Source organism: Pholcus phalangioides, unplaced genomic scaffold (assembly GCF_987345545.1).
Source record: "Pholcus phalangioides strain wild (caught in Gottingen) unplaced genomic scaffold, Ppha-v1.0 ptg000015l_1, whole genome shotgun sequence".
Taxonomy (NCBI): domain Eukaryota; kingdom Metazoa; phylum Arthropoda; class Arachnida; order Araneae; family Pholcidae; genus Pholcus; species Pholcus phalangioides.
Window position 1 is genome coordinate 93,341,454 of NW_028301608.1, and position 26,113 is coordinate 93,367,566.

At 32.4% G+C, this 26,113-nt stretch overlaps 1 protein-coding gene across 1 annotated transcript in view; it reads right to left on the reverse strand.

The window, feature by feature from the left end:
* Positions 1-2,179: 2,179 nt before the first annotated feature.
* Positions 2,180-26,113, reverse strand: part of Nup75 (nuclear pore complex protein Nup75) — a 38,955-nt gene continuing 15,021 nt past the window's right edge. Inside the window, exons 6-23 of the mRNA XM_089244805.1 lie at positions 25,151-25,188; positions 24,959-25,028; positions 21,807-21,928; positions 19,040-19,165; positions 18,808-18,930; positions 18,685-18,722; positions 17,860-17,953; positions 16,103-16,206; positions 15,230-15,313; positions 14,108-14,173; positions 13,522-13,572; positions 12,131-12,231; positions 11,173-11,258; positions 9,464-9,495; positions 8,104-8,204; positions 6,772-6,871; positions 3,047-3,176; positions 2,180-2,346 (exon numbers count right to left, since the gene is read on the reverse strand). Of these exons, the coding sequence (XP_089100931.1) occupies positions 2,251-2,346; positions 3,047-3,176; positions 6,772-6,871; positions 8,104-8,204; positions 9,464-9,495; positions 11,173-11,258; positions 12,131-12,231; positions 13,522-13,572; positions 14,108-14,173; positions 15,230-15,313; positions 16,103-16,206; positions 17,860-17,953; positions 18,685-18,722; positions 18,808-18,930; positions 19,040-19,165; positions 21,807-21,928; positions 24,959-25,028; positions 25,151-25,188 (1,562 nt within the window). The 3' untranslated portion in view covers positions 2,180-2,250. The remainder of the gene's footprint in view (positions 2,347-3,046; positions 3,177-6,771; positions 6,872-8,103; positions 8,205-9,463; positions 9,496-11,172; positions 11,259-12,130; positions 12,232-13,521; positions 13,573-14,107; positions 14,174-15,229; positions 15,314-16,102; positions 16,207-17,859; positions 17,954-18,684; positions 18,723-18,807; positions 18,931-19,039; positions 19,166-21,806; positions 21,929-24,958; positions 25,029-25,150; positions 25,189-26,113) is intronic.

Below are 26,113 nucleotides of genomic sequence, written 5' to 3' on the forward strand. Positions count from 1 at the left end.
AGGCAATTCATGAAATGGCATGGGGTGATCAGCCAAGTTTGGCAGGAAAAAAAGCATAATATATGAACAGAATATTGTCACAATATGGCACCTTTTTTTGTTCCATGTGCATGCCACCATCAAATCAGAAGCGATAGAGATGTGCTGTTTACTGGACTGTCTTATGCCAGGACATTGAATTTTGGTGAGGGATCTCGAGCCACTTTGCAAAATGGCCAAAGTGGAAAAAAACACCAGTCATTGGCCTGTAATATATATATTTTATGTACTAACGTATCTTATATTTGGCCCAAAAGAGACATTAGTCAGATTAGAGAAAATTTGGTTTATCAAGGTAACCAAAAGCAAATATACAGTATATCATAGAACAGCGGTTCCCAACCAAGGGTACATGAGAGGCTGTTAGGGGGTATGCGAAAAAGAAATGGTAATGGCGGCCACCCATCTAAAAAAACAAAGAATTAAAAAGCAGATAGAGGTTTTTACTAATATTGTCAGTTGTAATATATTAACCTCCCTATCAATAAAATCTTAAGATGAAAAGGGGGGGGGAGGGAGTTGTGTCATCTAGAAGGATCGGCCTTCCTTCCTCCCACCCTATGATCTGGATTCTTACACTCCTTCCTCCCAGCTTACTTTTCTACGGCGTTTTAGATTTGATTTTTGATACATGCCGAGCTGTGCATAAAAAGATTTAATTAATTCATGTTGTGTTTAGCTTTTGTTGTGGGTGATTGTATTGAGAAGTGTTCGTGTTATTCCCATAATTTTCTATATCAACTTTTCTACCAAGCATCTACTACTCGCATGATTTACGCTATGGATCAGTGGCTAAACACTGGATCTGTATGGAAGTCGACTGAAACACTAAAATGAAGTACTGTGTATCTTTAAACATGAAAACATATTTTGATTCTGTCAAAACTACCGAGGCTTCCTACTGCATTAGCTATCGTATTGCGAGACAAGGAAAAGAATTACAGCATTGGTGAAAATTTAATTTCACCCTGCATCACAAATGAAGCAAAATCCACAGAAGGTTTCTACTTAGGTCTTCTTGCATGTATGGCAGAAGTCGCCCCAAAAATGAAATGGACTTACTGCTATATTCACAGACAGAGCTCTGCTTCCAAATCGTTCTTGATGAAGTTGTCAACTTTTTATCAAGGTGAATCCTACCAACTACAGGTTGTGTGAAGACATGGACAGCCTTCACAACGCTTTGCTTTTGCACACCGAAGTTAAGTCCTGGTGCAGCTGTTTAAACTTCGACACAAGGCAGTTCTTTTTTTTTTTTTTAAGTGTTTGAAACACTTCGATTTCTTGTCACAAGCGGAACTAAATTTAACAGTCGGTCACTTGAAAGGATTAAAATCATCATTTGAAAAAGGTAATCGGTGGACATGAGTAATTTGAACTGGCTTCATTGTCGATTCCAGAAAAGAAGAAATTGCTAGCGCTCACATCAGATGCCACTCTGAAGATCCTGTTCAATGGCGGAATGGTAAACCTAGTCAGTTTTCAGAAACCAATATTGCTTTCGTTTGTATTTATTGTTCAACCCTAGCAAGAAAAAAATGTTGAAGGGGCTGCAACCTTAACCCGCTTAATGATCAGGAACATGATATCTCAGCCCTGTGTAAGAAGAAATACATTAGAGCTGTCCCTTTGGGACTCTTCATTGGTGACCTTATTAGAGAAAATTGTCTTTTTTTTCCTTCCTTGCTACGGTTTGACAATTAAGGTATAGTATAACATAGGAAGGAGGTAGCTGCTCTCTTCTTCCCCTCACTTCCATGTGTAAACAATGATACCAGTTTTTAAGATTTATCTTGTACCACTTCAATCTTGAAAGAATGGCATTATTGCTGACAGGATATGAAAGTAAAAAAGCTGAGACAAAAAGGTTTTTCATTCTTTCTCCCTCTTCCAGCCACCGCTATATATACAGTGAAATCTGTAAGAAACGGAAAGTCAAGTGATTGAACTATTATTCTGTTTTAGACTGATTTGCACCTTTATAAAATGGAAATCTAAGTACTGACTATATTTTGATTCCGTTTTGAACAGGTTTCACTGTAATACATTTTTCTTATAAGGTTACCATTGTGTAGTACTCAAGACCCATTTCACAAACTCCTATATGTATGTTAGGGGGATTAAAATATATATACATACATTCAAGTTCTGAAGGTTTTAATAGAAAACAAATTATGTACAAATAAAAGAAACAAACAGTCACTTTCCACATCAAGAGACGCTATTTTCATAGATAAAGCCCCGAGCTAAATTCCTAGCTAGAGCAAGGCGAATCACTTTTTCTTTCTTCATCAATCCTGTTTTTTCCTATAAAAAGATCACAAACCCTTTATTTTAACTTAAAATATCAGAATTTAATGATATATTTTTCAAAATGTCTCATGTTGAAAGTGCGATAGAAACGTTATGTGCAGCATGATTTGCACACTACAACAACCCTTACTAAATCTGTGAGTATTAATGGAAAAATTAGTCATATTTCCTAGTATTTTTTATGATCAATAGAAAAACTAGGAAAACACTTTTTCTGGAGAAGGGTTCACTAATGTAGAAGTTAAAGAAATTAGAATCAATAACAATTCGGAAATTGACAGAGGAAGGATTAGTAGAGCCCCATGAAGATGATCTACATTTGGGATTAGAAGACAAGCTCATAATGAGCAACATAGCAAGGGCTTCCCAAGTTTAAATCGGCAATGGATTATTTCCATGAAATAAACCCATCTATGGTACGTTTTTCACGTGTATAAAAATTGGTATAGGTAGCCTTGTTACCATACTCTAACAGAAATTGAGAAGAAATGGCTAACAGACATCATTGTTCTTTCAGAAAACATCGCCTAGAATCACTAGATCCCCCCCCCCTTCCCATTTCTACTTCCACACATCCCGGTTCGGGCATGGATGTTTACCAACACTGACAAATTCCCTGGACGGATCATGCTGGTCCCTTGGGAATATGTGTGGATCACGTTATTATTATCAAGGTTTAAAAGAATTATTTTACCTCCTGTTTCATATCAGTGCAACATACATCCTCAAGACATGACATAAACTTTGTTGTATCGCTCATGGTGAACACTGGTTCAGCTGCCTCCAAGAGAGGTAATGCATCTAACAACAGGACTATTTTAAATCTGCAAAACAAATTAGTGAAATCAGTTCTAAGTGAACTGCGTGGAGATGCGTATAGGTGTTGTTAGGAAGTCATTTTTCATGAAATTTTTAATAACAATTACCAAAAAATTGCATTTTAATATATATGAATAAAATATTATTTAAAAAAATTTAATTCACTGATTTTGATAAAGGTTTTTTTTTCAAATTTATCATACAGCATACTTGAAATCTCATACCAACAATCACCTTTAAGGCGAAAATGCTCTGTAAAAAATGCATTAACACCCTGAAAAACAAAAATTAACCCCCCCCCCCAAAAAAAAAAATTTCAAATTTATTTTTCCTATTTCTGCAAGGATGTGAAAATATTAAGGCCTTGTTATCTATATGACCCTCCAAGAATCGATTGTATGATGAATCAATTACAGCCACACTATTGAGGGAGGGAGGAAGGGGATCTTAAGAGACTAACAGGCAACCTTAAGTGCAAGACTGACTTGCAACAAGTCTACTACAGCACATTTTATTTCCAGCTTGAGAATAGGTAATGTACAAATGTTCTGAATATCAAGATCCACCCTCCCCTCTTTCTATCTCAATCTCTTAAAAGTCAGCCTTTCAGTAAGTTAAGGTGGCCGGGGGGACTCATTTTCATTGGAAATGCTGAAATATGAAAAGCAGATGCTGAAAAAATGTAATGCTCTATCAAGTAAAAATTAAGTAACAAGCATATTTTTTCATGACAGCAAAGTCATAGAAAAATGCTAGCCCTAATAATGACATTATCTAATGCAAGAGTTTCCAACCTTTCAGACATTGTGGGCTAAATTCAAAAAAATTTTCAAGAAGCCTGTGGGTCACCACATCAAGTCCTAATACAGGACAGTCTCGATGATCCAAGATGAACGGGACAAAGACTACATCGGGTTACTGGAAAACTCAAATTATCAGAAAAACAATAGAAATCAACTGGAAGAAAGGGCTTATGTACTCTTGCCTGTTGTGTTCTTAATCCAACGACATAGTTCATTAAGATTGGGGACTACCAATCGATGGCCTCTTCATAAGGTTGGCTGACAGGAGCTCTTCAATTCCCGGAGCCCCGATATATGAACATAATTATTTTTCTTTGATACTATAAATTTATTGTAGCCTGTGAAAAAATTCTGACCTGGGGTTCTGCCAAAAACCCCAGCTTAGGGATAAAAACCCCTTAAAACTGATTTGTTGCAAGAATCAACCAAAATAAAATAAACCACATTCTCGGAAAATCAACAGAAAGGTTTCAGAGGGGAATTATAAAAAATTCCAGCACCTCAGATTATATGGACTCTACTGTATAAGATGTGATTGAGATTTGCTAGGACTTTTAATTTACAATGGCTTCCTAACGAATCAGCCAACACAGCCCCCGATAAAAACATGGGCCCAAATAACTGAAATTTTTTTATTCTAAAATTATTCCTTTCACCAATTCTGAAATTCATTTTTGACTTGTTATTCTTTTCATTAATTTTGAAAGCACTTTAAATTATTCTGATATTGTTTTTTGCAGTGATTCTAAAGTTATCTTTTTAGACATTTCTTGAAATTAATTTTTAGACATTTCTTGAAATTAATTTTTATCAGTTACTTTAAAATTACTTCTTCTAGTAAGTCTAAATTTTTTTTTTTTGCATCAATTATGAAACTATTTCCTTCCATAATTCTAAATTTATTTATTTCAAAAATTTTGAAATTACTGTTTTTAAGGCAGCATTAAAACATTTCTGTAAATTAATAAATTACACACACTTTTTTGATGCTGACTTTCCCTTCCTGAGACATAGCTGCCAACTTTGGGGAATGAGAATTAGGTTTTTGCATGGAATCAAAATCCGTAAAAAAATAAACAGATTTTTGAAAAACATTGAACTGATTTTACATTAATAAAAGAAAAATTGCAGGGATTTTTGCCCCTTTTCAAGAACATGACATTGCAAATAATGCCAAGTTGCTAATTATCACCAACTAGTAGGTTAAATTACCTGTGATTACTACTCTCTACCAATCATGTCAACGAAAAAAATCACCAATGAGTCCAACGTGGGATATATGATCAAAGCAGATACAAGTAATTTTGCCAATATTGGATGTCGAAAGGCAGAATAACTGTTTGGCTAATTCTGTCTCCCCACCCCGAACATGAAATACTTTTGTGATTTGAGACATTGGCAAAAATTCATATTACACTTGTGACTTTAGGGATTAAAAACAAAAGCTAAGGTCTTATTCAGGTAAATTATTTGAAAATATATTTTTTCCCCTAAAAGTAGATTTTTTATAATCGCATCAAAATTTGAGAGTGCTGGCGATGGAGTAGAAATCCAAAAATCTTGACACCTATGCTGAGATAATGAAATTAAGCAGTTCCGAAAAGTGTCCCCCCCCACCCCAACTTAAGTAGCCTTTGTAATATATCAAAAGCACAGCATTATTGGTAGTGAAATGCAGGTTTTAAATTTCTTTTATATTTATCTTCTAATATTTTCAGCTATTTCCTAAAAATGATCAGCAAGCCACAATTGGCATTGCAAGTTGATGGCACCCCGATCTAATGCATATAGATACAACCTCTGACAATAAAGATCGGTGAATGAAGTCAGAATGGCCGATCTGGCAACACTGGCGAAGCAAAATGCTGCACATGCGTAGCTGCAGGTGTTGACCATCTGCCGCCACCGTTGTTCAGTTGAGCGTCGTTTGTGTTCCATGAAAGACTTGTTTTACAAAGTGCTTGTTTAGTGCGTTGGTTCTTAACTGAGAACAGGAAGCTGAATGAACAAAAGATTGTCACTGAGGATGAGTCCTGATGTCTCAGGTACGACCCTGAAATGAAATGGCAAAGCATGGAATGGCGTTCTCCTGCATCACCTCGTCGGAAAAAGGTCAGGGCAGAAAAATCATGCATCAAAACGATGCTAATCACCTTTTTTGATAGTCAAAGCATTATCCACAAGGAATTTCTACCTGAGGGAACGACGATGAATGCTGCAAGGTACATTGAAATTTTGACCCGTTTCATGAAACGTCTACGCAGGGTACGACCTCAGTACGCACAACAAGGTTCATGGTTTCTTGTTCTTGGACGACAATGCTCGCCCTCACACAGCCAATATCGTCAAACAGTTCCTGGCAAAAAAGGGGGTGGTGCAAATTGAACAACCACCATACTCGCCAGATCTCAATCCTCCAGACTTCTTCCTATTCCCACGACTCAAACTCGCTTTGAAAGGAAAGAGATTTGAAGATATTCCTGATATCCAACGAAACGTGACGAGGCTTTTGAACTCCATCCCAAAAGAAGACTTCTTGCAAAGTTTCCAGGACATGTATAGGAGATGTCAGCGGTGCATAGTAATGGGAGGTGACTATTTTGAAGGCCAGTAAGGTAGCTTTCGTTAACATTTCATCTACATGTTACAGGACTATTCACCGAACTTTATTGTCAGAGGTGGTATTAAAAATCAGGGTGATTTTCATGTTTATATATCATGAATTAATTTTTACTGTAAAAGGTGAGTGTTGAAATGCATCAGTGTATAATGTTTAATCCATATCGAAATTACTCACGGCTGTGGAACAAGTCCTGATGACAGCAACGTCACAAGCAATCTAGCCGCTGCTTTGAAATCTCTTTCTTGATATAGTTTATGGAATTCACAGTATTTTCCTGCAGGGGGAAAAAGAACCTGTCACTAAGTCATTCCAACAGTACATACAGTGAACGTCTTATAACGAGAATCTCATTATTACTAGTAATTCACAAGGAATTATTAAATATTAAAGTACCAACTGCTAAAGATAAAAAAAAAATCTGCTTATAAAGTCATTTATGAACAAAAATCAGAACATATTTGCGATAAAGTTAACAGAAATTCCCGAAAAGCATGTTTTCCTTTCCCGTTCTTTAAGAATTACACATAAAATGGACGAGAGTGGCCCTTTTTTTAAACTCTTCACTCTATTCACAGGTATAAATGGAGCATGTCAGTACCTCCCCATAGATAAGAGGACCACGTGCTGCATCCTATCTTCTTGTATTCTACATATAAATATAAGTCTTCTTAATTAATAAGTCTTCTTCTTAATAATCTTCTTGTATTCTACATATATTATATAATTCTACATATATAAGAAATCTATTATGTCATATCCCACATAGGAGGAGGTGGAAAAACACATCGTTTTATCGACAAGTAAGGTTGGTAGGGCATGGCCTCTGGTTTTGATACTGTTCTTATTTCCCTTGAAAAATCCCTCTCCCCCCCCCCCCCAGCCCTTTTCTTAGAATCTTCCAAAACTAAACAGAGGTTAATCATTTTCTCTGCCTTAAATGTTATTGGAAATTTTTATAGGGCAACACATACTCCATTTGCAAAAACTGCTGCATTTCACAAAGTGCAAAATTTTGTTATACATTTAGCATTGTGTATAACGGTTAACTCTGTGTGTGCATAAGCAGTTAAGTCTAGATACATATTTCATCAAAAATACAGTAGACTCTCAATAATCCAGCATGCGCTAATCTGGCCCGTCCAATTATTTAGCATTTTAAGGCCGGTTTTCTTCAAACATGAATGAGAAAAATGTCATATCCCACAAGTTTATATTATTTAAATGAGCTTTTTCAATTGACTTCCATTAATCTGGCACGTGCTGGATTACCAAGAGTCTACTGTAGTTCAAAATAAAATATTAAAAAAAAAAGGTAAATTTATTAAATTTGTTTTTTTCCCATTTATGTTTTTACAGTGCAAAAAAAAAATTTATAACAAGAAATCTATTATAATGACAATTTTTCTTCTGATTGTGAACTGTTGTTGTAACAGACTTTTACTGTATTTCTATTTGAAACGCAGCGCTTCTAATGATGAAAAAATAATTAATAAATATGATTCTTACCTAAGAATGTCAATTCATCACTCACAAGCATGCTAATGCTAAGATTTTTCAAAACCTCAAAACATCGAAATTTTCCGGTTTCTGTATATTCTTTGATCCACCTGAAAATACAAATATATATATACACACACACAGTTTTAACATTCAATCAAATTAAGATAAGGTATATGCATAAGGGTACCCAACTCAAATGGTTCTAGACCTTCTTTATTGACCCAAAAATTATTCACAAAAAAAAAATTTTTTTAATCAATTAAGAAAAAGTTCCATTTCTTTCCCCTCCCCCCCCCCCCCCCCCGGCAGGCTCAGCATTGCCCCTGAGCAGAATATAGTTCCATGTCAGTCTTTCCATGCAGAATAGAGAAATCGCATCTACATAATGTTCATAAAACATAAGTGTTTCCTTTCATGGATGCTATCAGTGATTGATAATCATGGGTATACAAACTCTTAAAAGCTTTATATTTAGCTTTACATAGCTTAAAGTTTTATATTTTCTTTCTGAAGAAATTTAATCGGAGGAAACAATTTAAAAAACTTCAACATACAAAGCTGCTAATGAAAAAACTTGTGTTTACCGAACGGCTGTTAATGGAATACAATAACGATTATACAGGAATTTCAGCAACCAAGGTCATACCCCTGATAAATGATTGCCGATATATGCTATGTAAACAAAGTCACGTCTTTGCCAGTTGCTTAAATGAGGTCACCAAGACTTTTTTTTCTAGTTGATCGATGGAAATGACCGTGGCTGTCCTCTATGGGTGTTTTTCCTAACGACAAAGGCAGTCATTGACATTGCGACAACGTGAAAGATCGCGTAAAATCTAATTTTCTGCCAAAAAATCCGGAGAAATGTTAACAAATCCGGAGTCTCCTGCCTAAATCTGGATAGTTGACAGGTTAGGGTTAGGCAAGATATCTCATAATTGCTGCTGAGAGTGTTAAACAGGATCACAGCAGTTATGGTGAATGTTGATAAGTATATGTTCTAGGGCAGCGGTTCTCAACCTTTTTTGACTTGCGGAGCCCTTTCCAGTATATAATTTCTGTGATGGAGCCCTGTTTGATTCAAAGAGCCCTTTTTTGTACATAATTTTCATGGCAGAACCTTGTATGCCTCTCTTATTTACTTATCTATTAAATTTACCGATTCATTTTATTTTCCATGAGTCAACGCGGAGCCTTTGGGAGGTCCACACGGAGCCACAAGGGCTCCGCGGAGCACCGGTTGAGAACCGCTGTTCTAGGGTATCTAATGCAAGTTAATGTGATATAGACTGCCTGGGGTATGAAGAATGTTATTATGTGTTAAAAATAGGCAATTCAAAATCTATTTAAATTGTTAAGAGAATACCTGTTTGCAAGTTCTGTGGCAAACTTGACATCCTGCAATTAAATAATTAAAATCGTCCATAATAATGAAAAATTTCACATGCATAAACAAAATAAAATATCTTTTATACAAAATACATTCCTGACAGGTTTCTGTTTTATATAAAGCACACACAAAAATAAATGCAGTGATTTATTTTTGTCGTTTTGTGAAACTTAAATTTTGAGTATATCACCCTAACTATTATAAACCAATGAATATGAGACATGCATATTATTATTTTGATTTTTTTCATGTTTGCTGTTTCAAATTACTATGCATTTGAAATTTCACATTCAATGTGGTAATAGTTAAACTTTGAATATAAAGCATCCTCCTGAATAGCAATATAATGAACACTTACTTACGTCAAAAATACAATTTTTTTTAATATTGGAAATAAAATATTGCGAAATTGTGTACCATTTTAAAAATAGTGACAATGAGATCAACAACTGATAACGTTTACGAGAGAAAGATTCTACATCTCTGTAGAACTTAAATTTTGCTTCTACGGCTTCCATTTCTGTGCTTAAATCCAAGATGTTTCTTGCAGCTGTGGTCACCATCACATTGAATGAAATGTTAAAATACAGTATCGCTGAACTAAGAACAATAATTGTCTCCTTTGCCTGTTCTTCTCCCAAACTGGACATTAAAACAATGGACATAAAACTGGACATTAAAACAATGGACATAAAACTGGACATTTAAATAATGGTTTAAATGGACATTATCAACATTTTACTAAGAAACTGGGGTGTTTTCTAACAAAAGTCACTATTTACATCATAAATGACACACTAAAACAGGCTTTTACTAAATTTTGAATAGTAAATCAGCTTCCACCCAACCCCTTACTTTCAGAACCAGTTCAGATAGGTAATAAGTAATAAGCATTTATCGTTTTTCCAAGAAGTATAAGAGTTTCTTAAAAAATGGGGTATCAGTACCCGAAGATGATGTCACTCTCCGCTATCCATACGAAGGGGGGTTTTAGCAGCTGGCTGATGGGAAGATATATTTTTAGGAAAGAAAGAAAATTCAACTGCCCTTGTGAGGAATCAAACCCACGTCCTTTCACTTTCCAGGTGAACACCCTAGACCACTAGACTACAAAGGCAACGAATATCTCAATCTTTACTTGAAGCCTATGTGCACTGAACAGGACTATACATGGACAGTCGGACCTAACTCATGCCAAAGCTCACAACAATCAGGGTATCAGTATGACTTTACTTTCTTCCATCCAAAGGACAAAAACTTGCACTTGACCAAAAATTCTTTCCGTTTCAGCAGGTTTTGTTCATCTAGAAATTGACTGAACATGCCTTCCATTTCTGCATTAGATAGTTTCCGTCTTAGAGGTTTCACATAATTGAAAAACATAATTATTCACTAGAATATTTTTCTGTTCCATTCAAGACAAGTTTCCATCTCATATAGTGTGTGTCTTAGGTATCAGGGTTTGAGAAAAAGGAAAAAGAGCACAATGCCAAATTTTTAGAAGCTTTTTTTTTTTTCAGAAAATTCCAAATTAATGGAGATTCTTTTTTAAATGGTAGATCGGTTAGCATTAATATCTTGAAATTCTGTTCCTACTTGATGTACCTGTCAGATCCACTATACCAAACTGAGGGTAAAAAAGCACATGATAAAAGCTTGGTTGAATAAAAAATTTTCAATGGTACCTTTGACTGGACAACCCAACTCAGAGCAGTTCCAAACATTTCATTCTCAATGGCTCTAATTGTCATAATACGACAGACAGACTTGACTGGAAAAAAAATTTAAACTGAAGATTGAGTATCAAAAACAATGCTCATGAAATAAATGTAAAATAATTAATGCTATAATTACCAATGAAATCTTTTTATTACATTATGTGTGTATAAAATATTTTTAATGCTGTAATTTTTCTAGATACTTATAAGATATAGTACTTATTACGAGATACTTATAACAAATAATGGATACAGAAAAGTCAAATTTTTTAACCCTCTTATTTTTGGGCTTCCCCACTATTCACTTGGTATGCGATAGTTGTATTCTGGTTCCATGGCCTCTTGGCCATGTAATCAGAAGTAATAGTTCAAAATTGTTTCGTTTCCGAATGACTGAACAAAAAAAATCTTTCTGATCAACAGAAAAATTTTAATGATCCACACAGTTGTAGAAGTAAGCAGTGGTATATTAATTGAAAATTTTAATTGTTTGGTTAGTTGACTAAATTAGTTTTGAGAATAAGAAATTCTCCACAAAAATATCTTCGCGAATAAGCTGTGAGACCAAAAAATTAATTTCATAACTAGAGTTCTGTTCATTTGTTAATATTAAAACAAAATGATCTAAAAGACATTTTAATGAACATAAAACAGCAATTTTCAACAAGCAACAACAGCAAATTTGTCGGTTATAATGAAAACTTTCCTTCTGATTGTTAGCTCTCATTATAACTGACTTTCACACTATATATATTCTGGGGGAAAACTTTCATTAAGCTCATAACATAAATAGCACTCATAAGATAGCATTGCTTGTCAGAGAAAATTTTTTCTTCTGAATTCTTGACGTTCATAACTCTGCATCAAAAATGTCTAATGACACCTACAGCAGATGAGCCTTTAAGTAGTCTTTTCAGCCACTTACCTAATTCTGTCATTTTCCGTTTTTCTGCCAAGTGTAAGACTTTGCCAGCTTTCACATCTGAATCAAGTGGAATTCTCTGAAGCCACAACTCCAAGAAATCCCTGTAATTCAAAGAAAAAAAAACCACAATAAAGTTAATGGGAGTAAATCTTGTGTCAATACAGCTCACATACATGAATTTTCCATGAGAAAATGCAATATTGATAATTTTCACTCATAGAACCATGAAACTGATTAGTTTAGTTAACACAAATCAATGTTTTTCTGTGCTTGTACAGTAAAACTTGGTTAATTTGAATTTTGGATAAGTCAAACTTTTACAAACTCCCTTGAGTTTTCTGTCTAATTTAATGTTAAAATTTTTTGTTTAATTCAAACTTTTTGGATAATTCAAAGTTGGAGGGGAAAAATCATAATTTTTGTATGAGCAAATTTAGTTTGGAAAAATTTTGCTAGACTGCTTTTCTCGATAAAGTTATCTAACAACAAATTTTAAAAGGCTACTAAAACAAGTGTCAAAATGCTGTTTTTCGCTACTTCTTTTTGATAATTTAATGCCCATTTAAACATTGTTCAACTGGAGTGCATCAAGACTTAATACTGATTATGCTTTTCAACCTACGAATCAAGGTGTAACATACAAATCTGAATCTCTTTGTCGTCATTAAGAGTATGGAAAGTATCGGGAAGTTCACATTGCAATACGTTGATGAAAGTATATTTCTTTGATGGCATGAATAATAATGAAAAGCAAAATTTGGGAAACAGTTTTGCAATGAATGATCATGAACTATTTCTATAAATCAGGTGCTGAAAATGGTCAAGAAATTCTGCAATGATGCTGAGATTCCAGAGCAGTGGAATAATGTAGCAGTTAAGATTAATTACAATTGTAAAATTAAAATTGGGAAAACAGTTTTGTAACTGATTAAATATTAATAATTGATAATTATCATATTATGTGAATGCTGATGATTAAGTCATAATTTGTAGTCATTTTACAGATGATTTTTTGATCCAGGATAGATTAATTGGATAATTCAAACTTTTTCCTAGTTATTTTGGACTTCAAATTAACCAAGTTTGATTTTATAAGATAGAAAATGTTTAATTAAAACAATTATTTAAAACAAAAATGTTTAATTTAATACGTTGAAAGGGTTAAGTGGAAAATGAAATAAAGTTCATCACATATAAACTGGCTTACAGATGTGTAAAAAAACCCAGTAAGCATTTTGATTATTTGAAGAGAAAATGGTGTTTCACATATATACAAAGGCCCTTTCAACACAAATTCATTCGACTTTCTACATAATTGGTGAGACTACAGTATTCAAAAAACACCACATTTAAAAAAAATCGAGAAATATAAAAGCAATAAGCACCCATACCTTCCGTGTTCCTCACACTGGTCTAAATAATCTGGTCCAATTTGCCATAAACTACAATCAAAATTTAAACAATACATTCAACTTCAGTATTCAATATTATTAAAACATCATAAAATTAGAAGTGATTCATACAACATTTATTGTAAAATGCAGTGGTAACTAGCATTGCAAGTGTCTCAAACTTGAAGAAATCCAAGTTAAATGCAAAAAATAGCAATTAAAAATGCTTGAACTGGGAAACATTGACTTTTGAGTTTGAAATATATTACAGAAAAAAGAAATTTAGTTTACTTTTAAAAGAATTTACTTTTAATAAGTCAAAACTAACAGCAGTTGTCACACTAATTGCTGTATCAAATTTTTATGAACAAAAAACTACTTTTATTTGACATAGAAAATACCATACTAGTTGATTTTCATACGAGTAATAATACTGCAGGGAAGTAGCACCAATTAAAGAGAACATCATTATTCTGGAAGTTTGCTTCAAGATACATTTTCTATAATAGCTTTTCCCTCAAGGTAATTATACTAATTATTACATTAATATAAATTCAAGCAAATATGAATAAAAAATGGCTCGTACCTATTATGAATCATGAGGAATGCTGCATAATTAACCAAAAACCACTCTCTCATGGAATTTAGATGACTGCACATAAAATATATAAGAAAATGTGTTACTCATAAGCATCTTCTAAAAAGTGATCAAGTCTTCATTACCCAGTAACACTGACTCGAAACAGTAAACTCATAGTACAATAACTTATTTTCAGTAACGATTATGCAACTTGTTAATATGCAAGTTATGGAAATTATATAAAAAATAAATATGAGTTTTCTTGTAAAAAATTTTGACAATGTTACCAAGTAAGGGTTCAATACAAAAAAAATTTATCAACTTCATGAGAAATTATGCATTTAAGAATATTATTTTAAATTGTTTTGAGTATTTTTTACAGATAAATGTCATTTTAAACTCAAGCCAATTTACAATAAAAAAAGATTTTCCCCCTCTTCTTGCAGATTGAAAAAAATAAATCATACACTAAAAGTGAAAAAAAAACTACACAATATCCTTAATTATCTCAAATAAGCCAAATTTGATTAGTTAGAACTTATATCAGTGACTGAATACTACATACAACTGGGTAACTCAATTTTAGATGGTATGAGAAAAATGTGTTTGAACACTAACACATAACATGAAAGGTATATGCAGCCAGTGCCATATTAACACATGGGCCCACCCTGGCACGGCCCAAGAGCCTCACAAAAATTAGATATGATTGAAAATTTCAAGTAAGCATGTAAATTTGTCAGGTAGGGCCTCAGAAAAATCACTTGGCCTGAGGGCCCATGATGTTCCTGTATTCACAGCATTATCTGCTATTGAAACAAACAAAAATAATTCTGCTTGGCTTGCATAATGGTTGTAGCATATTGAAACACATACCAAGATGTGTGCTTCGTTTTTTTAACATAAATATCAGCAATGTTTCAGTTATCCAGTTGCAGTATTGAAGCAAATGATATGATCACAATACATAAAAAAAAAAAAATCAGTACTACCCAAGTGAGAAGCCTCAGTTTAATCATTTTCAAAAATACGTTATCACTAGAAAAAAAGATTTCATCACAATACGCTATAGAAAAGAATTATGTTCACTCTTCACATTACAAATTTTTTTACAGGCTAAATATTTACCTTGAAGAGGACGAATTCAGGTAATTTCCACGATATAATAAATCTGTCATATGTGCAACAAACCATCTACCATCATTGAATTTGCTAGAGTAAATGGGAAAAGAAAAACTTTTTTCGTGAACTTATTTACAAAATAACTTAAAAATTTTAGGAATAAATAAATATATATTCTCAATTCTGGCAGTACAGATTTGGTAACAACCATGTGTAAGCATCAAGTAGTTTAAAGGATAAGTTTTAATACATTATGTAAATAACAATGTGTGTGTCTCACTAGTTTTTCCATCAGCATCAACAAAAACTATTTCGATTTCTATATACCTATTTGATCATTTTAGTAGCACTGCTGTCATTTTTTACTCACAAGGACAAATTGAACAGAGACCTACAGCTTATTGTAGATTCTGAATGGTAACATTAAATTTTTATTCATTTTTTCACATTCCTCACAAAGGGTTTGATATGTTAACCCCTCTGCATGGAACTTCCTATAGTATCAATGTGTTTGGATGCCATCTTGTCACTGTTTCTGTTGCAGAAAAGTGTGTTAGAGAAGATTTCAACAATTACTGGAATTGAACTCGGCAGCAGTTCTGAACATGTTTCTGTGCAATAGACAGGTGTCTTATCAATCTGGGCCTAACAGCCTATTTCAATTTGTAATATCTTTCAAAAGCTTTCAAGCTCCCAACAGAACTATTTATAATTAAGCACATTCATGGATCCATCTCATTAACTTAAAAATAGTGTTAAAGCCAAAATATAGTAAACAATGGCACAAGAAAATTATTCAATTTTTATTTTTAAATCTGTTCAGACTAAGAAAAAAATCAGATAATTTTCAAGGCCAATCAGATCATTTTGAAAACCTACCTGCACTTTTTCAGGAGACTAACTACATCAAGCTCCATAGCATCCAAGATAATGAGGTCAAGATGAGATAGTTCTGACTCTGCTGTCACATTGGCGCTATAACTCTTTAAAAGTAAAAGAAATCAATCAATCAGTAATAGGAATGCGTAACTTATTTTCATCTCACTTAAGATAAAGAATATTTTGATCATGTGCTGCAATTGTGTGCAACTTCAAAAAGATATTTTTCAAAAAACAAAACTTGAAAATTATGAATATAATATACAGTGAATCCCACTTCTAACATTCTTTGTGAAATTGTCAGGAAAAACATTGTAATCGGGAAACTTGATGAGAATTAGTTAAGAGTTGGGACTATGGAAGTAAGTCATACTAAGAGGGAACATTATAAGCAGGATCAAGTGGAAATTATTAGAATTAATGGTCTGAATGGGCTGATTTTTTTTTCTTTTTGTGATGTTATCTATAACCCATACATGATTTTTAAAGCTTCATACAGTGAAACCTGTCTCAAACAGAATCAAAATATAGTAGTCTGTTCGATAATTAGTGCTTTGGTTTGCAAGTTTTATGAAACAAGAATCTGTCTAAAACTGGAATATTATTTCAGTCTTGCCATTCCATCTCTCACACGTTTCACTGTATATAGTTTCTAATGACATAAAAATTTGTCATATCAACAATTCATTCACATTTTATACAAGACATTCACATATTTTCAAATGTGGCAAAAAGAGGGACTACTTAAAAAACATTCTAAAAGAGTTGCAGGCTAATTTCAAATATTATAGGCCTGATTGATTTCTTATCTATGTAAAGAGACTTTCGGGGGGGGGGGGAATCACAGGATAACCGTGGAATTGATAATGATCAAGTTGTAATCAAATAAGAATTGCTTTGCTCATCAGAATACCATATTTAACAAAACTGAGCTAATTTTTAAAAACAATATAAGCCAGAGAAGTTGTTAAAGATGAAAACTTTGCAGTGATCTAGAAATGGAATCCCGGAGCTTGTATGACATCTGCCATTTTTGCAGACTGTTGGCCACGGTTTCATACCTGAAATCAAACATTTTTTACTAGTAGTAAAAAAATTGTTTGATGCGATGCTCATCAATGACAATTCAACCAGTCTGAAACAATTAGTTTCAACTAACCAATCGAAATTACTTGTCCAGCCCACAAAACTAAGGTTTCATGAAAACATTGAAAGAGTACTACACATAAAGTTCATTTGCACAGATTCAAGGGATTATAGACATTTTTAAGGGTCGATTGCAGCCACAAGGTAACTTAGATTTCATAAAGCCATCCTTAAAAAAAAAAAAAAATTCTTATTGCAATTTTTACAAAACACTGTTTTTTCCACACAAATTTTATTCCTGCTATTAACTAATATTCATATGCAAAATTATACCTGACCTACAATAATTTGACTTAGCGTACATGGTTATTGTCAGTCTTACCATGTCAATTTTCATAACTTCAGCATATTATTGAATAATCAATAATACCTTACAGATTTTTAATGCAGGGTTGAAATTTGTTACTAGAAACAGGATTTACATATTTTCAATTTAGAATTATGGGTAAAACTATAGGATGAATCGGTCAAATCTAAAGCAAAAATAGTATATAAAAAGAAAAATTCAGTAATGAAACAACAAAACATGTCAAAAATTATTTATAGAGCAAATCAACTAATGAAAAACTAGTTATTTGTATAGCTAGTAAACTAGTTAAATGTATGCTCACTTTTGCCAACTGACCCAAAACATTGACAGGTATGCAAGGATCTGAATAAAGCAGTACAGAGACAAGTAAATGATACCACGTGTTGCAAAGATAGCTGGAAGTTTAAAAGAATATATAATATAAGGGTATTGCACAAGAAACAAGAAAAAAAATTAAACATTAAAACTTATTTAACTTTCCATAATATAGTTGCAGCTTTAATAGTAAATTTTTAGCTCTTGTGGATTATTCACAGCCTCTGCCCAGTCAATCACATTCATTTTATTCATGTCAAAATATTTCTATTGTGCTTCTCCATGTAAATGGGGGTGGGGGGGGGATCACTTTCTGCAGAAGAGGAACAGTGGCAGAAAAACAGCAAACAATTTTTTTCTTCATTTTCCTGAGTGTGTATTTATTTCTGTTAATGGCAATAAAACCCAGCAATATGAATATCTGGCATTGCCAGCCTAAATCTGGAAAGTTGGCAGTTCTGGGTATATACTCATAAATTTTTATGATTAAAGTGTTAATTTCCAAATTCCTGATTGTAATGAACATAATGGTATTAACTGCACACTTCATTGAAAAGAAAGAGAAATTTGACAATATAAAGAATTTTATACATCTATGAATATTGTAAATTTATTTCATTATCATTATTAACTTTGATGAAGTTGCAGCATACTACTAATTTTTATGTTTAAAAAAATTATATATTAACAAACATTCCTTTTCACTCCCTATTAGTCTGTTAAAATGGAAGGTTTACAGCCATTAAAATTATGTAAGAATCAGAATTTTTAGAGAGAAAAACTGATGATGCAAAAGATGTTCAAGATTTACCTTTTAGCTGAAAGTGCTTCTTTACTACCACACAGAATCTATAAGTAAAAAAATATGGATATCTATACAAAAAGTTTATACAGAATAATGCTGTTTTATATCAGATGTGATTTCTATATATACCTGGCCTATCTCTTCCAACTGTTCAATACCAGAAAATTCACCTTGAGACAGGCGATTCTTACATTCTTCCTGCCAGTGACGCCATCTCATCTGAAATTCATTCCATGACATATTTGTTCCTGACTAAATTATAAGAAGAAAAACAATTTTTACATTTCAAAGTAAGATGTGATACAAAAAAGAAAAAAAGAGGACAGCACAAAGGAATGGATAGCATTCATCCTTCACTTACATAATATGTAGGCATTTTCCGAAGCAGCTCATCCATACTTAAGAAATCTTCCCTGTTTTTTGACTTATGTAACTTCAATAGAGACCTGGCATTATTTATATTACCTTGCAGCACAAACTGTAGCACCTAATATTCAATATATAAACAAAACATGTAGTAATTTTCAATGTGAAAACAAAATCGATGCATAAGAACGATTTACTATGGATGTTTTTGTGAAGGCGAGAGGATTATCTGTCACCTATTTAAAATTCCAACCTTCATAGGTTCAAGATCTATAATTTATGCTTCAAAATTCTACAATTTTCTACAATTCATACATTGGTGAAAAATATTTTGTCATTGAAAATATGTACAGAGAACAAACTCATTGCTATAACTAAACTATAATTTTGCCTCTACTACTTCTAAAGATTCCTATGGGGAACTTATGATGAATCTGTGAATGCTAAAATGTACAAGATATATGTAGCTCTAACATATTCATGATATCAGAGACACAAGTGCTTTTTATATGAGAAGCGCTGCCTGTCTTCCAGATGAATACTTTTTCTTGAAGACATCTAAGAGATGCAAAATTTGATTAGTGTTGAGGTGAAGTATAATGAGTTTTCAGAAATTTCCTAATATGTAATAATGATTTGTCATGTTGTACGCACAGTTTGCAGATGAAATGGCACAATTCATAAGTAAGGTGGAGCTGTTTTGTTTTCCCACTTAGTTATTAATTTGAACATATGTTTCAGAACATATATATATATATTTTTTTTGTCGAAGTGCAGTATTTGAAAACAGCACCAGTGAGAACACAAAACAAGCATGAGTTTGACAACATGGGGCTACGCATACACTCGTACAACACATTTTGACATGTTCCAATGCATGAGAAATTCTGCTCAAGAATGTGTACGATATGCATGTATGGTCTAGTAGTAGTAGTCTTCAAAAACACTCCATAAAAAGTCTAGACTTCAGTTGTTGAATTCAATGTACAGGGTGTCTCAAAATAAAGCACTAGTGAAGTTTAAAAAAAATTTTAAAAAACTGATGTATTTGATTTTTTTACAATGAATGTTCAATGTGCCCTCCTGAACTGCTAGGGCGTAACAATGGTTTTTGTTCACTGCATATCTTTCTCAATATTGTGTGATTATTACAAAACCGCAGACTATTCAATTGATTGCTGGGTCAGTTAGAGTACACTATTTACCAAACCTCTCTCATAAAACAGTCTTCTCATTTCTTTTAAAGGATTTATTGTTCAAAAAATGAACTTTGATAATGAACTGTTGACGATAAAACACCCTGTTGGCGTAGACTCTGCTACAGAACTGAGTTTGCTATGCTGATCGAACCTTTCACATTACACACTTCAGAGTTGTATAGGATGGTTTCTTAAAGATTCTTGCATTTGTCTCTTACTAGATTGTAGATTTAAATTCCACTAGTTGACTATTGAGGACACCCTGTATATACAGTATATTAGTAATTGTATATTGTGATAACAGACATAATTTTAAAAAAAGCAAGTTAGAAAGATCAAAAAAATATTAAACAGAAAGTGTGGCACTTGACTACATTACAAAATAAAGGTCTAGGAAAGAAATATTTTATGGCTAACCCAGAGAATAAATAGGTACAAATGGCAATAATCTTCTTTATCCCTTTAAGCTTAAGCTTGAACGATCATGTGGGAGAAATACTTAAAGAAGTCACATACCTCTTAACACGTAAAAAAGTCAAAACATGAAAAATAGTGTTTAACCATTGATGTATTATAATTTTTTCCACATATTTTTGAATAAATATGCTATCCTATATACTGGCATAAAATTTTACATATCTTCAATACTTAATTTTTTTATAATTTTCAATAAATACATTAAAAACTGCTTTTGTGCATGATAAAGTGACATCAATGTAACCATTTGATATTGAAATTAAAATGAAGAAAATGGTTCATTCCATAAAATGAACTAAAAGATTCCAGATCCCTTCATAAAAATTTGATTTATAATATAAATTTTTTTGAATTTTTGAAAATTTAAATTTGAAATTAAATTTTAAATATGAACGAATCAATGCAATTTCACTCTTTTAGTTCATTCGATGAAATGAACCATTTTCTTCATTTTAATTTTAATATTGCATGGTTACATTGATGCCATGTCATTTTATCATGCATGTAAGCTGTTTTTAATGTATTTTTTTTAAATGTTTAAAAAATAAAATATTAGAGATATGTAAAATTGTGTACCAGCATAGCATAGCATATTTAATCAAAAGTATGTGAGAAAAAATTTCTAATAAATCAATGGTTAAATAGTATTTTTAATGATGTTTTGACTTTTTACCTTATTCATACCTTAAGAAATTTTCCTGGTCCTAAAGGGTTAAGGAACCTTTTAAAAGAATGTTCAATTTCAAAAGTTGAGACACAATTTAAACATAATCATGAAGAGCACTACTGATGAAAGTGGCAAGGAAAAATGTCTATAGATCAATGGCACTTAAATGGTAAGTAACAGATTAGGGTGGACTAAAATTATATTGAACATAGTAAGAGGGCTGTGACCCTTATTCATGTTACCAGAATGTAGATGCTAAACAGTAAAAGAGAAGTAAAGAAAAGAATCTCTGTACAGAAATGCTTTCATGAGAATGTTTAATGTCTGAGCACTTCACAAAGTGTCGAGACTTCAGGGTGTAAAATATAAACATCATTTATATCTCTTGGCATCATTTATATTTTAACCAAAAAACTCACAGTATCCCAATATTTAGAATGTTCGCATGGTTCATCTAATTCAAGGATTTTTTGAGACATCTTTTCAGCATCTGTAAAGTGCCACTGAATCCACTCAAGAAGTCGATATACAACTAATGTGCCTGTCAATTACAACAAAAATATACATGAACAGAAGAACGTTAAGAATTTAAGCAAACAAGAATCTTGACTCTTTCAGATCTAGTACCAACAAACATGAAGGTTCTTTTTGCTCACTGTAGGTATACTTTAACTTCAGGGAGTTAGCTTTAACTTCAACAATAATCAACACACACACAATCCTTAAAATAAGGGTGAACTCCCGAAGCTATTGAAAAGAATATTTTAAGAGCGAAAAAGCAACCTCCTCCCACTTGCATACAGGGGCTGAAAGAGTTAAAATGGGTTCACACAGTAAAATCTGTTTGATAATTTGCCAAACCAAAACTCCTGAAGAAAGATAAATAATTTAAAATCTTCATGTTAAAAGTTTTTTGGAGTTTGTTTTTTTGCTTCACAGAATTTTTCTCTGACTTTTGTAGAATATTTGCATATTCCTTGACTTTCCAGGTCACTTGGAACTAAAAAAAAAAATTTTTATTTAGCTTTACAAAAAGGCAATGCTAGTCACAGAATTTAGAATAGACAATTTACATATACATCGCTGTAACTTTCTGAACATTTTCTAATATTAAAACTTTTGGCTCTGCTACAATTAATTGTGGAAAATGTCAATGCAAATGTCATGAGAAAAAAATTTGATGGTGCTTGTCTCTATTTATGATCAATCATTGCATCAACATGCAATGATAAATGATAAGCAAGTGATGCTTATAGTGTTATAGCATGGCTTCATTGTTTTTCAGTTGGTTTTGAATTAAAGTTAAGAATCTAGAAATGTGCAATACCAAAACATAAATTGATATTCTCAGATTCTATCTGATATAGATTATAATTCTTTTTATCACAACAATGTATGATAATAAAATTAAAGTGATTCAATAGGTTACACAATTTCTGGCTTCAATAATTTATTTAAACATTTTGTTGGTCTGAGGCATACTTGGCAAACTTGCTAAATTTAGAAATTATAAATTATATATATACATGTAGCCTATGGCAGTATGGCATCTATACATCACAGCTACAAGCAAAGAATATTTGATTAAAAAAAATTATGGTACTTGAGGGCAAATAGAAAATATTTATGAGCTTGGAACATAAGAGAAGCTCATTCAACACACACAAGCTGTAGAACTGTGAGGAATTAAAAGCTGTCAGAGTTTAACAAAGCATGTTTATCTTGTAAGCAAAACTACTTTTATTCAGCATGAAATACACTGTAAACTGATTCTAATTTATTTTTGAGCTAGTCTTAATATTGTAAAGATTTGGAATGAATTGAGATCTTTTCAAAGGGGGAAAGTTCTGCTTTAAGATACAAGATTTTCATGATACAAATAACATTCAGGGGCTGTACTATCTGTTCATGCTTATCAGGAATCTGATCCATATCTGCGTCGATTATGACAATATAAGCATGAAAGGGAAATTTCCGTACTAGCGGCATTCTTCTTCCGAAAACAAGCATGGTATTTCTCTGAATATTCGGATGACGATAAGGATAGGGCAGACCCACTTCTTAAGCACATCGGATGATCGTATTTTATTTATTTATTCAAAAATTTATTTCTTGGACTTGGAAATTCACATTACGAGATGAGAGAAAACAATGCAATTTCGTTGGCTGATTCAATTAGAAATCCAAGTGTAGTACAGTGAAACCTCGCTACAAGGATACTCGATATAATGATATAATTCCCTCTACAGCTATTTTTCCTCACGAGATTTTTTTTCATGCCATATTTCTCGATGATACAATTATATTATCATAAAATTATATATATATATAAAATAAATGAAGAAAAGTAATAATCACCCACGTCCATCAAAATAGGCAATGGAGGACAACAATACATTTTTATTCCAATGTGATTTTCGTAGCTTCTCATGAAGTATGGCTTAAAGAACTTCAACAAATCAATTAGGATGATGAAATATCCTTCTGAATAATATTTACACGCTTTAAAATATATTTTAATTTTATAGAAATATAACTCTTCACACTCTTCATACACTTCCTTTTATTTTCCATCATCCCCATTTAAAAAAAAAAAAAAAGTATCTAGCCGATAGAGCCCGCTAACACCTTCCATTTTTGACGTTAAAGAATGTGGAAAGAAAATAACAACAAATGTTCTGCACGTGCATTAAAGATAAATTGCATTGCCACCATCGCTGAACAAAAAATTCAGTAAATGTATAGTAGTAGTTGTATATCCCAAGCTTAATTTTGATTGGTCAGTGGTCAATTGGCCAAAGGGAAAAATTGCTTTCCCCTGTGTAGAAAGTGATTTCTTTGATTTTCCCTCTTTCACGCCACGTGACGTTAAGGAGTGAACCTAACAATAATTCCTTGGTATTGTTTTTCGGATTATTCTTAACATCATGCTTATGAACCAATGCTTATAATTCAAATCGGATGAGAATAAGCATCAGCAGGTAGTACAACCCCAGGAAGGAAATAAACTCCTAACTTGAGATAATACTACTTTATTTTTATTTGTATCAAATATTTAACTTATTGTAAAGATGAAATTTATGATACTTACAAACCAATAAAAATTTCTTACATAGAGATGCGTGTCCTCTCACAATATAATATACTCAAACTATTTTTTTCAGCCTTTAACAACTTCCACATATAGGTTTATCAGATTATTTCATTAATCAATTCCAGAGAAATTCAAGTCTCAATAAGAGCCTGTTGGATCGGAGCCACTGTTGCATTAAATTTAAAACTGAGGCAGTTTTTAAGAGAAACAGCGAAACCTGTACGAAATGAAGCATCAAGAGGGTGAAATAATATTCCACTTTAGACAAATTTCCATTTTATAAGGGTGCAAATAAAAGCACTAATCATTGAACAGACTATATTTTAATTTCGTTTAAGATAGGTTTCCATCTCCTACAGTGTTCGCCTTAGGTTTCACAGTAGAAGTTTGCAAATAACTTAAAAAGACCATTACCAGTTAAAGGTTAACAAAAAAGCTATTTATGACACAATATTAAAAATATCAATCAAAACTTACTAGAACGCATATCAAAAAGTAATATTTCTATCAGGCTCCAAATTAATTCGATCTCTGAAAACATTGTTTTCTGCAATAGGAAAAAAAGAGAAAATTTTATCATAAAAGTATGAAAAAAATTTCATTCATTGTAAAAATAATAAAAACATTTTAAAGAAGTTTGAGAGAATTTTGAATAACACACACACATACCAAAGTTACTATATCTTCCTCAGACAGATAATCAGCAGCTGCTCCATGCGTAAAAAAAATACAACAAATTATTAAGCGGGCTCTCAATTTACATAATTTTTACTTAATCATTACAAAATTTTCTACATAATGTATGTGATGATTTTAATTAAGATCAGAAAATTATTTCAGTTGACTTTGATAATCATGCTTAAAAAATCCTTCTCATTTCTTTCATTTACTTAAGGAAATACATTTAACAAACATGTAAAAAAATAAACGTAACTATAAAGATTTTAAATGATCAATGAAGGCAATATAATTGATATATTTTGTGTTATCTGCAGGGCTGGACAATCTAGGTGCCAAAAATTTTTTTCCTGAAAGAAAAGGTCCAAAATAATGCACCTTTTGACTTTTACAGAGGCATAGTGACTCTTTCATGTTGGCAGATAGGCTGTATAAATTACAAACATTTTGTGCTGCTCTCGGCCTACAATTTAGTAAATACGCAAAGAAAATTTCAGGCACTAATACCAATTTCTTCTGGTTATCTTAATATAAAAACTACAGAATTATTTATAGAGTTAGTACCATCATGATTCACATGATTTTTCCTAAATCAAAACCAAGTCTTGCATCATGGTACTCAAATTTTTTGGCTTGCAGGCCATTCTTTTTATTCAGAAATATTATTGTGGGCCTTACCATTCATCGTTAACAGAAAAATTACTTAAATTATTGTATTTTAATGCGTAAAAGGAACCCCCCTTATTGCCAAAAATATAGGACGGTTCCTTATACACATGGATAATATTATAGATATATCTTTTCAACTTTTTTCCAAATTTTTAAGCCCATAAAAATCAGGGGTTTCTTATACACATTATAATACGGAGCTTCTTTGAGAGGCCAAATACTGAAGAGAAAATACTCACAAAATTGATTTAAACATTGTTTCAATAAGTCTATCAGTCTTTGTGA